Genomic DNA, 14,186 nt, shown 5'->3' on the forward strand with positions numbered 1-14,186 from the left:
GCCACGCCAGGCCAGGCCGGGCGGCACCGCGGCGGGGTCCGTAGCGCTCTACCTTCCCAGCCCTGCCGGCCTGCCGCCGGCTCTGGGCCCTCCCGCCGCCCGCATGGGCGGTAGCGCCGCCGCCATTACCCACTCGGGAGCGACGCGGCCGGGCCCGGCTGCGCCCCCTCCCCACGTAAGGCGGGGGTGGCCGCACGCCCCTGGGCCCCCCCCGCGGGGCCCGGGGAGGGGTGTACGGCGGCGGGAGCGGGCCCCCCCCTCCTCCCTCTCCGGCTCTGTTCCGCAGGGAAGTGCCGAGGCCTCCGCACCGCCCGGAAGCTCCGCAGCCATCGCCGCGACCAGAAGTGGCACGACAAGCAGTACAAGAAGGCCCACCTGGGCACGGCGCTGAAGGCCAACCCCTTCGGCGGCGCCTCGCACGCCAAGGGGATCGTCCTGGAGAAAGTGTGGGTAGAGCTAAGCCGGGGACCGGGGGGCGACACACGGCCCCGCTGCGCCTGGCTGCGGGGGCCGGCCGGTGCGCGGCCTGGGGGGGGCGGCTGCCCTGGAAAGCCAGCCGGAAGATGAGGCCTTGGAGAGGGACCTCCAGAAGGAAGCACGGCTGAGCTGTTTCGTTTTCTGACTGCGTGAGAGGGCTTGCTGCCTGTAACGTGCCACGTTTCTGCTAGCTTCTGGGTGCTAGATTGAAAACGGTTGGGTTTCCCAAGCGGCAGTGCTGAAAGGTTTTTTTTTCCTCGTGCACGTGTCACTTTAAGAATCCTGCTTATTGAGAAGCAAAAGAATAAAAATACCACTCAGTTTAGGATTCCAGGGGTGGGGTGGCCTGGATTTTGTGTGTGTGTGTGTGCGCGCCTTGTCTCAAAGATCCCATCTACTTGTCGTCTAGTCTTTTTTTTATTTTCTTTCCTAATTATAAGCTTGGGACACTGCCAGTGCTCTAAGGTGGTTCTTTTTTGTTTGGTTGGTTGGGTTTTTTTAATTTCCCCTCCAGATTTTTATTTACTGAATTAGTATGTGTCTGTAGGTGATTAATTTTAATTTTTTACTCTAGCTTAGCAATTGGGCTTCCATATATCAAGTAGTTCTAAATAGATAACTAACAGGTTTTGGTTTTGAAGTACAGATACAACTTGCACTTAGTACAAAAGAATACAGTAATTTGTGATGGTGTAATGAGTATCTTCTAGTTCATGAAACTGATTTTTGCTAATCTGTTTCCATGTGCTTCCATTTTAGTGGCGTAGAAGCTAAACAGCCCAACTCTGCCATCAGGAAGTGTGTTAGAGTCCAGCTGATCAAGAATGGCAAAAAAATAACAGCTTTTGTTCCCAACGACGGTTGCCTGAACTTCATTGAGGTAATTTTCAAGAAGTCAGTCTATGAAAGGTTGTAGGTCATAGTGAAAAAAACCCACATAATCGACAGATTTAGGGGATGGTTAGACAAGGGTTCGTGGCATTCTGCACCACATGTATCTTAAAGCTGTAGCTGCAGAGGCAGATGAAAAATTGAGGACGTTTTCGTACTTTGTGCTTCTTAGCAGCTATGCTCTTGCTGTAAGCTAAATGACATCTTGGCTTATGTTTCCAAAACACTGAAGGGGGCAGTAGGCCTTTATTCATGTATATTTATCAATAGCCTTCAGTATTTCCACCCGTTCCTTAGAAAGCCTAGGGTATGGCTCAGATTTAATGCTAGCCATTTCAGAAGTATGTACCGGTTTAATATTGATAGCTCTGTAACTACATGGTCTTTCATTGCAGGAAAACGACGAAGTTCTGGTTGCTGGTTTTGGTCGGAAGGGTCACGCTGTTGGTGACATTCCTGGAGTTCGCTTCAAGGTTGTCAAAGTAGCCAATGTTTCTCTTTTGGCCTTGTACAAGGGCAAGAAGGAGAGACCAAGATCATAAATTTAGACCAATTTGCCAAGAATATCAATAAAATTTTTGATTGGAAAAACTTCTCTGCTTGTTATTTAAGGCTTACAATTTTTTAATGTTTATCTGCAAGTGACATAGTTCAGACATGGGCGTGTACTGTCTTTTTTGTTGTTGGCAGCTGGCTTTTCCTCCTGTAAGAAATGGTTTGGTGTTGAATGACAGAAGAGAGCCAGAGCATCTTTATAGCTAGCAGGTGAGCTTGCAAAGCACTTTTTATTTCCAAATTCACCTTTGTGTTGTGTGGAGCAACACAGCTGTCCGCTGGGAACTTCAGAGACTTACATCGTAGAATGAAGAGGTGTTTTAGTGCTTTGCGGACCATCCCTGATTCCCAGTGCCTTCTTGAAGGCTTCTTCAGCTTAGTAACTAGAGTAGCAACTGTCCTGCTGTCAAGATGGACTGATAGATCCCTATGAGGCCTCTGTCCCCTCATAAACCTTTCTTCCCAAAAGCTGTCATGAAGAGGGCCCCACGAAACAATTTCTGCACTGCTGTGCTGCCACTTGTGCAGAACCATAAAGACTTTGAAGCTTGGGTCCAAGTACAACACTAACACTGAGCTAATTGGGGCTCTGACCTAAGGAAGTAGGCTGCGTTGCAGGAGAAGGCAGAGGTTTCCAGCGTTTGCTCGGTTACCTACATAGTTTACAAGGGCTGGAGTGCTGTTAAGAGCATGGGGAAGGGGAGCATTGTGTCACGCTGGCACATGTCCAGTACAGCGCTGACACATGCTATGTGCACCAAAAGTGCAAGTGGGCTAACTATTGCTTTGGTGTCACAGCCTTAATGATCTTAAGGGGGCTGCATCATCATGAATCAGTGTTATCATTAGGGGTGGCTTCTGCAGTGGAAGTGGTTGGGGGAGTAACAAGCTTACTGCCACATCTTGCAGTAAAGTTAGGTTTCCTTGTTCTCCTCTGTCAGTAAGGGTACTGGATGTTAGTGCAGCACTTACAGAGGGAACATAAGTCTTAACAAAATATTTGTCAGACAGCAAGGTTAGATCTTGTATCTCTGTTAGATCTTCTGTGACCTTTTGCTAGTCATTCAGTATTTTATTTTCAAGGAGGTAATTCCCGTTTTGCAAAATACTACTGTACAAAGAAAGATCAACTGCATATCAGGAGCACAGGATAACTACTTTTTCTTTGGATACTACATAGTTAAAACTGTCGCATAAGTATGTAAAGGTGGGTGGTTTGTTGGTTGTTTTTTTTCAAAGCCTGAAGTATTATACATTACTCCCATGTTTTTGCCTATCTGTTCAGTGGCTGAGCATTGATACTGTTTGAGAGATGTTTGTATTAACTGCAATAAATATGACACAATCCAGAACTTAATTACAGACTCAGTCTTTTTTAGAAGGGACAGAGTGCTGTCTAGTGTAGCTGGAATTTTATCTTCAGTCATGTCAGTCATAATACTCTTCCCACAGGAACTGAAATGAAATTTCTTAGTACTAGGTCTGGCCAAAAAAACTCTTTAATGTTTCTCTGAGACTATTAAATTCATCAGGAATCAAAACATCCCCTCAAGCAAGTTGGGAGGAGAAATTGCATTAATTTTAATGCTTATTTTGGAAAACAGCCTTCCTCAAATCAAAAAAGGTCACTGTAAATGTTGAAAATGGTATTTATTCATGGTCTTCAATGATGACAGCTGTTCTAGTTTCTAGTGTAAAGACAGGCAATGGCACCTGACACACAATTCATCAGGTTTAGGTCCTGAAGGGATTATTAAACCATTTATTTTACCTAATCTCATCTCTGTCCTGCTCAGCCTATAGAACTTCACCCTGCTGCTTTCATGTTAAGTATAAATTAAGCCTTAACTAGCTGGACTTGGGGAAGTCTGCCTGATTTGAAGACACCCATTTCTTTTAGTGCATTCCAGCTGTTTTCATTTAACTGCTGTGTACTGACTTCAACATATCTTTGAGTAGGGCTTTTTGGCTTTCTTTGCTAGATTAAAAAAACAGTTGCTTTTTTTTTTTTTTTTACTTTTCAAAGATATCTGCACCATAATTAGGCTATTGGAAAAACTGAAGTATTTCATCTGTTCGTATCGTCAATCATTTTTCTCTCTGTGTTGTCCAGTTTTTCAATATCACTTTGAAATGTGGATGCCAGAACTAATACAGAATCATAGAACGGAATACCAACCAAGAAGCCAGCATGTCCCTCTGTATAAACCCTTAAATCATTGCCAGATCTTCTGTTGATACTTGCACTCATATATTTTCTTGAATTTGGCCCCTTGAAAGTACATTTTGCACAAAGCTTATAGTGGAGCCCTGGGTTCTTTCTTTCATCTTAGAGCTATTTTATGCAATAAAACCTCAAAATACTTATTTGGCTGAATTAGAGTGTAAACAATTGCCTTATTATAATCACAATTTGTCTGTGTGTTCATCCAAAAGGCTCTCCCTTCAGTTAGTATTCATTAATTTATATGAAAATGGAGTAAAATTTAAGAACAGATTGAGAATCCTTACTAGGGTATTTAGTAGCTTAGTCATCTGGGAATTTGTGAGATTTGGATTCAGATCCTTGTTGGGGTGCAGAAGCAACGTTGAACTTGGGTTTCCCTCATCCTTGTAAATGCAGTAGCCCCAGTCATAACGAAAACAGCTTTCGCTGCAGCCCTTTCCCAGCTTTATGGGGGAACTCTGGAAAACCTGTTGTCTGCAATTCCAGAATTAAGACTCCCTCTGCTGGAACCTGACTTAATTAGAGGCCTTAACTCCTTGACTAATCTTGGATACGGCATAAATACACAGTACCTGTAGCAGGCTTCACTCTGCCAGCACGTCGGAGTGTAAGTGAAGAGGCTGGGTGGACCGCATCAGCTATCCCCACGGCTCCCAGGGGTACCCCACTGTCATTTTTATTTTCACTGTGCTTTCTGGTTTCCTAGCCCTTCTGTTTTCTTGGCTAGTGGAGGGTTAGCTGCTAGTAATTTTTTTCTTCCATGCAACCATATGCATGTTCTGGATATGTTCTCTTTTCACCCAAAATGTTATGCAGATGGGTTTTGAGGATCTCCTACATCTGCCCAGTATTTCTTACAGCTTCACTGAATCAAAGCTACTGTTTATGCAACACAGTAATTTCAACCATGCTATTGTATGCCCAGAAATCCCAGATACGTCCTTACCACGTCTGCTGTGGCTTTGTCTAATGCTTCTGTGAAACTTGGAATAGATGAGCAGTAATCGGAGGTAGCACACAGTAGAGATGCCTGCATATTCTACTACAAAGTCTGAAATCCAACTTTCATCTAGGAGCAGAACAATGTAAGTAGACAGCCAGGTTTGAAAGCATTGGCCACCATCAGTACAGCTATTTACTAATACTATGCATCAAACCAACTGCAGGTACACATGTAAGAGAAATTGGATACAAAATTACATGCAAAACAGCTAGAACATGAATTTTTTTCAGGTGATCCTTAATTACAGTAAGACTGGAAGCTACTGGATGAGCAAACCTGAACATTGAAGTCCGACTCACAGCTTGCAGATCCTTGCAGTTCCTGGTGGAAGAGACGCATCCCAGTCAGCTAGTTTAATATAGAAATCATGGTCTTATGTATGCAAATGTTATCCTACACAATGGCTGGTGTTAGGATTCCAGCTACATTTCTACAGGAGATACATTGCTTCCACTGAAAAAATTAGCAGCTTTGGTTCTGTTATTCCAGCAAACTGTTTGTTTTGATATTTTGATTTGCTTTTCCTGCGTAGAAAAAATTATTAGTAGGGCTGCCAGTAATACTCCTTTGGAAAAAAAAAAGGATTTTACTGCAGCCAGTGAAGACAACTGTTGAAGTCCTCGCAGTTCAAATTCTTTTCAAATTCTAAAGTCAGTGTGGCGGTAAAGGAGATGAAGATGTGAATGGAGCTAGACCAGTTTCCAAAAGTAGGGCATTGTCATGAGGTAATCTTGCCACTAGATGTTGCTATCAGTACAATGAAGGGAAAAGCTGAACGGTAAAAGGTGTAAGCCAAAAACTTGTTTATGTGGACTTTTAACAAAGGAAATCTTCAAAATGGGAAATTTAGATTTTTACTGATTCAGTGAGTTCCTGTTAGGAAAATGGGACACTTACTGTGTTGTTGCCTTTGCGTACCTAAAGGGTGGCTAAATGCCACACGCAAGTACAAGAGCTTATGGAGTAAATCCACCTGAAATCTTGTTACATTGAAAACATGGAAGAGAAGAACAGAGGTACTTATTAGTCCATCGAGCATGTGTACATTTGGCAGGTTTGGTTGAATTAGGGGCTTTTTTTTTGGTTTTAACTTCCTGTTTTAAAACTTCTTGTCACATAGCAGAAGTGAGACTGCTATTAAGATGAAGGGACAGTAACAGCTACCAGGAGTAGGAGAATGCACAGAACTGGGAGCAGGACAAGTAAAGCTCAAAGTTATTAAAGCTAGTTGCACATTTTGAGTTGCATTTTATTATTTTACAAGCATGTTTAGCATATGACATCTAGTCAACACTTGGGCACCAGGATTCTTCCAGCAAATATGTCTGTGGATTCTGTCAGTGCCAAGGAATAATTTGTGTTATCTGGACACTGTAGGAAGAAGTCAAAGGAAGATGAGCCAAGCCAAACCTCATCACCAAGTCACTACTGGAGGGAGTTTAAGCCTAATGAAGAGGCATTGAAGCTATGTGTCATACAATCCAAATCCACCATAACAGAGGGGAACCCACAGAGATCGAGAAGACATGAACCTGTGCAATAGATACGGCAGTCCATTTTTCTACTTCATTAGCAAAGCATATTAGTAGATATTAAAACACATAGCTAAACATATGAAGCTAACAATACCTGACAGCTGGATGCAGGAGAATGAACCTTACAAATCCTGGAGAAGCAACCAGCACTTGGCAGAGTGAGGCCTGGCTGGAATCCACCAGAATTCAGTTCAGGATTTTTATTTGGATCAAGTGCACAGGAAAGAAGGATTAGTTCAGTTCCACAGTTTGCCAAATCTTTTTCAACCTATGCCCAGCCTGTGTTCTCCCCTGCTGTGGGTTCTACCCGCCCCTGAAAGTGGAGTGGCATCAACTATGGCACTTGCTCAGCAGAAGCGAAAATCATTAAGACTGGCCTCTGCATTTTAAGGTGATGTATTCCAAAAGAGACAGACCCAACATGAGGGATTGCTTCTGTTGATAGAGATGACTGCTGGTGAAAATCTGCTTACTGGGATTCTTCTCTATCTATAGCCTAATCCTGTGCAGCAACAAAGGTGGGGACAGGAACCACCTGAATAGTATCTCCCTCCATCTGTCCTCTGCTGATGAGGCTAATAGCACATGGCTGCTGAACCCAGCAGTGCACGCAGCCTAATCCCTTTAGACAGGGCTACCTCTCCCAGCGTGCTGTACTAACAACGTTACTGAAAAATAATACTACAGGAAAACATGTTGTTTTCTAACAAACAGGCTCGAGGAAAAAAGAAAGTGTTCGAGGTGAGGCTCTGTAAACCCATTCTCTTTTCAAACACAGCAGTGAACTCCTCTCTCGCCGTGAGTTGAAATTCATCTTCAGTAGGTGACAGTTACAACAAGCTCTCAAGTGGTGAAGTGAAATCTTCCTTGTGGTGCAGGGTTTTTTAAGAGTCTAACAAAATCTAAGACATAAAGATAACAGGTGCGATACATTCCTAATTCTTCCTGAGCAGTCAATACATGGTTAGTTTTGCAGCTATGAACTTCAGGTATACATTTTTTTATTCTAGATGGTAAGAAGAAATGCTCTAAACTCTTTGAAACATTTTTAAAAGCCTACATGTTACTAAAAATATGCACAGATATTCATACATACACTGTTCTCTAGAAGAGAGTATTTTGGAGGAAATAATTGTAACTTCACAGTTCAGAGGAAAAAGCAATCGTTTTTCGTTTGTGCTGTAACTGAAATGCTGTGCAACACAAATATAGATGTCCAAACACTCATTAAATCATCGTCATAGCAAATGGCCAAAAAAAAAAAGTTATTGAGAAAGTTTTGCTGAAATTCATGGAGTCGCAACAAGAATTTATATTGATTAGTTCATTATATTCAGCTCTAATTAACTAGCTCAACATTTAGTGTTGTGAAAACAAGCATGCAATTTGACCGAAGGAATGTTTCTTGTAGTAACCAAAACCAACCAACTACAAACCTTCTGGCAGACCAGATGGGGGTTAAATTCTAACCTGATCATGCTGACACAAATGAGGGATTATGTAGGTAGCAATTGCGTTCCAAAGAAAAGCATATTTTTGGCTTAGTTCAACATATAAAATTCATTTTTCTTGCTGATTCTTGTAACCAAGGGCAGGTATGAGTCAGTTCTCTTAAAAAGAAGTCCCCAGAAGCAATGGTCCTCAATATGTCTTCCCAGATTAGCACGGATAGAACAACTGAGCAAATTTACAAAACTGTTTGGAACTGGAAATTTTCTTTTAGTAAACTGCAAGATTTCAGATAATGTATGTAGCCAAAACCCACATTCAGATCTAAGAATCTTCAATAGATTCACTAAATAAAATTACAAAATAGTGCTGCAATTAATTTGATTCTGAAATAAAATAGGATTTTTGTACATAAACATTCTGCATAAAATATCCTCTAAGTCATTGAGGCACAGATGTAAATGGGAAATTAGATGCCTACCTCCCACTTACGCCATTAGAAAGCAGATATCTAAACAGGATTATATCTCTCCTTGATCCCAAATATTTATGTTATCCTGTATTTGTTTCTCAGTCTATTTGTACTAACCAAGCTGAATTTCTGTCTAGTGGTATTCTGGACAAATTTCAGGGAACTGTTGATACTGATGATGACACTGCTCTGTTGCTGTTGTTTATGGTGTTAGGAATTGTAGCAGGGCAGGATAACTGTCAGCTTGCTTATCCATTTCTTGCTCCCCATTACCACCACCATGCCTCAGTAACTGTGGGAACAGGGTCAAGGCACTGAAGAGGAATTTGGAGGGGCGTTATCAGCAGAAAGGAAGCAAGACAGAGACAGCTTCAGAAACTGGGAAGAACTTGTGTGTCCAGCCAAGTGAATGTATGGTTATAAGATATCCAGGAGGTAGAGTGATTGCTGGGAGAGGATGTCTAGGAATTACTGTGGCTGTCAGGAAACCGACAAAGCCGTATCCCACTGTGTGCAGCCATCCATTATACAAGTACCTAGGGTAGTCTCTGACAGAGAACATCTTAAGCCTAGTACAGTGGGCAGTGCCCTGTCCAAATAATAATTGCTTTTGTTTACAAATGATAAATTAAGGTAGAAATTAATGGGTGTTGAGATTTCGTCCATGTAAAAGAAAAATATTTATTTCTATCTACATACAAATTCCACTTTTCTTCAATTCTTGAAAAAAAGAAGAGAAGATTAAGGTGCAATGGAAGGCTGAGAGAGTGGACAAAGTGACTGGAGTATATTCTCCCAGACTTATTTCATATTTGTTTTCTTTGTCTGTAATTACAATCTGTAAGTTACACTATCCAACGTACAGTGTCACATGGATGACATGCTGACATTCAGAGTAGAGCAATGACACTTCATAGACTTGCAGTAAGAATTCTTACCTACAGTGAAGAAACCAAAGTGGCCAAATCCCATTATGAATAATACTGTTGTACTGCAGTTTCTGCTTCCAAGACAGAAACAGGAAGAGCTGGTCTCCAAGAAATGCCTATGAAACGATGCTTATAAATCTTGCACAGCAGCAGCTTAGCAGTTGAGTACTGAAAATAATACTCAATGTTGTTCTAGGGTCTCTTCTTCTCCTTTATCAAGGAACAGCTCTTGTCCAGTAAAAGAGAACACTAAAACTAGTATTTCAGCTGTAAGTTACTCTAAATCCACTCTGTATTCAGGATTGCATTCTGTTATTTATATTGTTTAAAAGTAGAATTTCTTCTGTATGTTCAACCCTCAGTGCAGTACCAAGTAATATCTGTGATGCTTTGGGAAAATGAGTGTAACTGATCCTCAGATACGCTGATGCAGCATTCAGTGCTGATGGTTCATAGGGAGCAATGCCATCAATCCTTTCCACTTCCCTGATCCCAAGGTCAGCAGGAGCCAATTCAGACCTTGCTTTAAATAAAGGTACCTGAGGCCAGTTCTAAGTTATACCAAGAATAAAGGTCCCAAGGGCTAGCCAGCACAGTGTGTGTGTGTGCCAATATGCTGGATAGACACAGGAGAAGCTGACATAGAGCTGCTTACCAATGCTGGGCAGCTGAGAAGGGCTGATTGCTTTTACCCCTCTGTTTCCCTGTATCACAAATGAAGATCACAGACCAGGGATGAACTGCTCTTAAAACTGCTGTTATCTGTTTTTTTGTTTTTCCTCCTGTGTAAGTCTCCCTTAAATTTGAAAATGGGCTATGGATGCAATTATCAAGCATATGTTACCAAAAGTGTTAAAAAAGGCAATGTAGCTGCTGGCATGGTACATGAATGGAAGACCGTATTTTATAAATCTTACATGGAAAAATGGCTTTTCAGGCTGTTATGATCCAGAATGAGATAAATTATGTGATTTCATTATTAATTCCAAATGGCTGGCAAAAGAATTCTGCACCAATGGAATTTTAAAAGACTGCACTGTATTTCAATCCACCAATAACATACGATACAAGTTAAAAATATGCAACCAATCAAAATATCTGAAAACCCAGAATCTGAAACCCAATGCATTTCACATTTCCAGCTCTGATGTGGCATACATTGGACTCTGTATGCAAGTGACATATTGCTGAACATATAAAGTAAAATCTGTAATTCCATCTCAACTGCTCAGGACTTGTGGTCTGTTTTATACTACAAACAAAATGTGATTGGGAAAGAATCCAAAATTGCTTGTATGGAAGTTACTTCTAATCTGGTTTTCACTGATTGCACTACCATGCAATTCCTACTTGCCCAAAAATCATCAGCTGTCAGGAGAGGCTTGCATAAAGGCTGCAGGATAGGGACTAAACCTGTGAACAACCACTAGTACAATGAGAAGTACTAATTGACTGCAACAGTAACTCCCACAGGGTATGGCAAAGCTTCCTTTGGAGGCAGCGAAGCACAGAAAAGCCAGATGTTCTCATACGATAGCATTAGGCACCTTGAACTCTAGAACTGTATGTGCTTAGTTAGATGTAGACTGTAAGTACTCTGTCTACAATCCTGATCCTTTTTATTCCCTGAAGCACGAAGTACACAAAATATTCTCAGAAAAGTATATTCAGTCCTGGGATTCGGATATTCTGTGTGTGGTATGGAACACAAGGGTGGTCCATGCAACAGGCTGTGGTGGAGAAGGTGGTCCCTAGGCAAAGTAGTCTCAGCCTGTACACTGACTGCCACAAGCTTAAACCACATCCTACAAGTATTTTGCTGTACATATCCTCACAGATGGTGCACATTTTCTAGAGACGTGATTTTCAGTAGATAAGTTTAGCAGATCCAAACCCAGCATCTCAACTCCGTATCACGGAACCATAGGTTTGTGCATTTGTGTGCAGTCTTACTGAGGCCATAACCACAGTAAAACAGAGGTAGGAGATAAGTGACTTCAGGGGGTCAATGCAGTCACAAGGGAGTTCAGGTCTTGGTGGTGCTTGAGAGTTGTTGTCGCAACTGCAGCCAACTCTTAGGTCTTCTGCTATAACTAAGCAAGTTCTTGCCAAAGAAAGAGCCACGAACAGTCATCTTTCCACACAGCATTGCCTACCAGTCGGGAAGGATTCTTTTGTTTGATTTAATCCCTAGGAAAGTCTGCAGCAGCTTCATTACAGCTAACCATCATCTGTCCTTCAGCTCAGAGGTCTGAAATGGTGACATCAAACAGAAAACAGAGATGAAATTAAAATCACTGTAGCAGAATTATGCTAGATCACACCACCAACCATGTCCTGGAGGGACCACCACAAAATGCTTTTACACACCTGAGAAAGATCCCAGGAGATCAGGGACCTTCTGACAGTCATGAAGGGTGTCAGCAACATGCCAAGCACATCTCTCTCAGTGCAAATTTTCATTGCAAAGTAAGTAAAGCAGTAAGGCAGCCATGTAAGCAAAATATCAAAAGGTGAGTCCTAAATGAACTGAACCAAGAGCTCCAAATGAGAAGATAATGGTTTTGCCAGTTACCCATCTGATCTTTTTAATTTCATAGGAGGATAGGAGAGAAAAAAGGTGATTTCATTTTCTCTTACCTTTCAACTCAATCAGCATTTGTATTCTGCTCAGGTGCTAGTTTTGCATAACTCAGGGGCAGATTTAGACCCACAACTGGGCCTACAGTACTGAGCCACAATATAATGTAATTTGTGTGTCTACGGGAAAAAAAAAAAAAACACAAAAAAGCACCATAAAGATATTATCCCAACCTTTTCTGAATTGCAGACACACTTGACAATCATAAAATAACTTCAGACAGGGCTCTGCCTTCGCTTTATCTACAGCAACTGTATTTTAACTTTCAGCCTTTAGGTGACAATACAGAATCTTACTCTATCTGGGCCAAGGAAGTTATTTTGACCATTTCCACTTTCCAGCTGATTTACTTTATCTGCATTGCATAAAGCCTTGCAAGGCACAGTAGTGTTTTGTTACCTGTCGTGTTTCCGTGAACTGGTCAGTATTGAAGACATGAATTCACTAGTCCGGCAGGGGTGCAGAACAAAAAATGGCTGCCCAAGTAAGGGGTGCTCCTAAGAGTGAATATCAGTTGTTTATTATGCAAGAAGAAAACAGACAAGACACCGTATGCATTTGGAAAAGACAAAGCAGGGTCCAGTTAATCCTTCATGCAACTTTTCTCATTTCAGAATCTAACCCACTTCGCTTTTCATTGACAGCCATTGACAAATTAATATTTGAGACCATATTCTCCTATCTTAAAAGGGAAATAAGATCACTCACTCTGGCTATGCCACCATTTTAGTTAAAATGTAATGGTTTGCAAAAGTAACTCAAGTTAAGTTACTGTATCAGCATTACCTGCAAGTAAGCAAAGCTACTGTGTAAACAAGTATCTGATCAAATGTAATACATAAAACAAATCCACTCCATGGAAAAGCTCTTTAACAACCTTGACCCCTTATGCTTGTTATCTTCTCAAACTGGTGCTGGGAAGTAAACACCGTTTAATTTGGAGCCTGTGAGGGGGAGCAAGAGGGAAGAAGGAAGAGCCCTCAAAGTGGCTTTAACTTCCACTAGGTGGCATATCCTCATTTTAGGCTATTCTACAGAAAAATGCCCTAAACCAGTTGTTCTTCAAGAAGCCCAGTCAAAACCGTCCTGAGGAAAAAAAGAAAATCATTTAGTGACAGTTGAGTTTGCAGTCAGACACAGTCCCTACGACACAGTAAGACTCTGCCTGTTCCTCTCCACCTTCACACTGCACAGGGTGCTGCTGAAAACTCAATCCAACGCTCCATAAAGCTTTCACTTTCATCTCCAGCCGGCACTTGAACAGAATACGTGTTCTGACTTAATCAGGCTTGCACTCAGTGCAAAGCCATAACAGTGATCTCATCAGCTCTTACATGGGTGATACCAAGATATCAGCATATCTGACTGTCTCACACACCATGCCCTAGGGAATTGATTTTCCTTTAATGCTGCTGAGGTCACCGCTAGTACTTCTGCACCAAAATAAACAAATCCTACCTCATCCCCATGCGCAATAAGGGGCGCAACAGCACAGCAGGGAATGGCTAGAAAGGGTTTCCAGACAAGAAAGATGTCAAATATGAAACACCACGACAGCCTGTTTACAACGGAGCACAGACCGTGCATAGATGCTGCTAAGCCCAGGACGCTGCCGGAGCTGAGAAGCACACAACGCAAGGCAGCAAGGTGGGGAGAAGCAGGCATGGACCACGACAGAGAAAACTGCAGGATCACCACCTCTGCACGGTGTTCCCCGTTCAGCCCTGTGAGCCTGGTCCACTGCGCTACGCTACTCACCAGAGCCACGGCAGAGACTGGCTATGAGGACTAACGTGAGGAGTGTTTTTTCCTGCGTAAAGACCTTTTTCCTTAGGTGTGCTTCTTGCAGTGGCTGTTTCTCGAAGGCAAAGAAGAAGAAACACTAAATATATGCTCTGACACAGATTTCCCTTGTCCAAGCCAATACGGGTATAGCCAGACTCCCCTAATAATTCTGTGATGGCATTTTATCTTAGCATGTAGTAAACTGCCTGCACTGAAGAGAAG

General features: G+C 42.1%; 2 protein-coding genes across 2 annotated transcripts in view; one reads left to right on the forward strand and one right to left on the reverse strand.

Annotated features, from left to right (window-relative positions):
* RPS23 (ribosomal protein S23) overlaps nt 1-1,959 on the forward strand; it is a 4,177-nt gene extending 2,218 nt beyond the window's left edge. Inside the window, exons 5-7 of the mRNA XM_010578090.1 lie at nt 115-446; nt 1,237-1,357; nt 1,764-1,959. Coding sequence (XP_010576392.1) covers nt 115-446; nt 1,237-1,357; nt 1,764-1,910 — 600 coding nt within the window. The 3' untranslated portion in view covers nt 1,911-1,959. The remainder of the gene's footprint in view (nt 1-114; nt 447-1,236; nt 1,358-1,763) is intronic.
* A 10,227-nt stretch (nt 1,960-12,186) lies between these two features.
* Nucleotides 12,187-14,186, reverse strand: part of ATG10 (autophagy related 10) — a 78,933-nt gene continuing 76,933 nt past the window's right edge. The window contains exons 9-10 of the mRNA XM_010578058.1: nt 12,579-12,676; nt 12,187-12,298 (exon numbers count right to left, since the gene is read on the reverse strand). Of these exons, the coding sequence (XP_010576360.1) occupies nt 12,187-12,298; nt 12,579-12,676 (210 nt within the window). The remainder of the gene's footprint in view (nt 12,299-12,578; nt 12,677-14,186) is intronic.

Source organism: Haliaeetus leucocephalus, unplaced genomic scaffold (genome assembly GCF_000737465.1).
Source record: "Haliaeetus leucocephalus isolate CR32 unplaced genomic scaffold, Haliaeetus_leucocephalus-4.0 Scaffold598, whole genome shotgun sequence".
Taxonomy (NCBI): Eukaryota; Metazoa; Chordata; class Aves; order Accipitriformes; family Accipitridae; genus Haliaeetus; species Haliaeetus leucocephalus.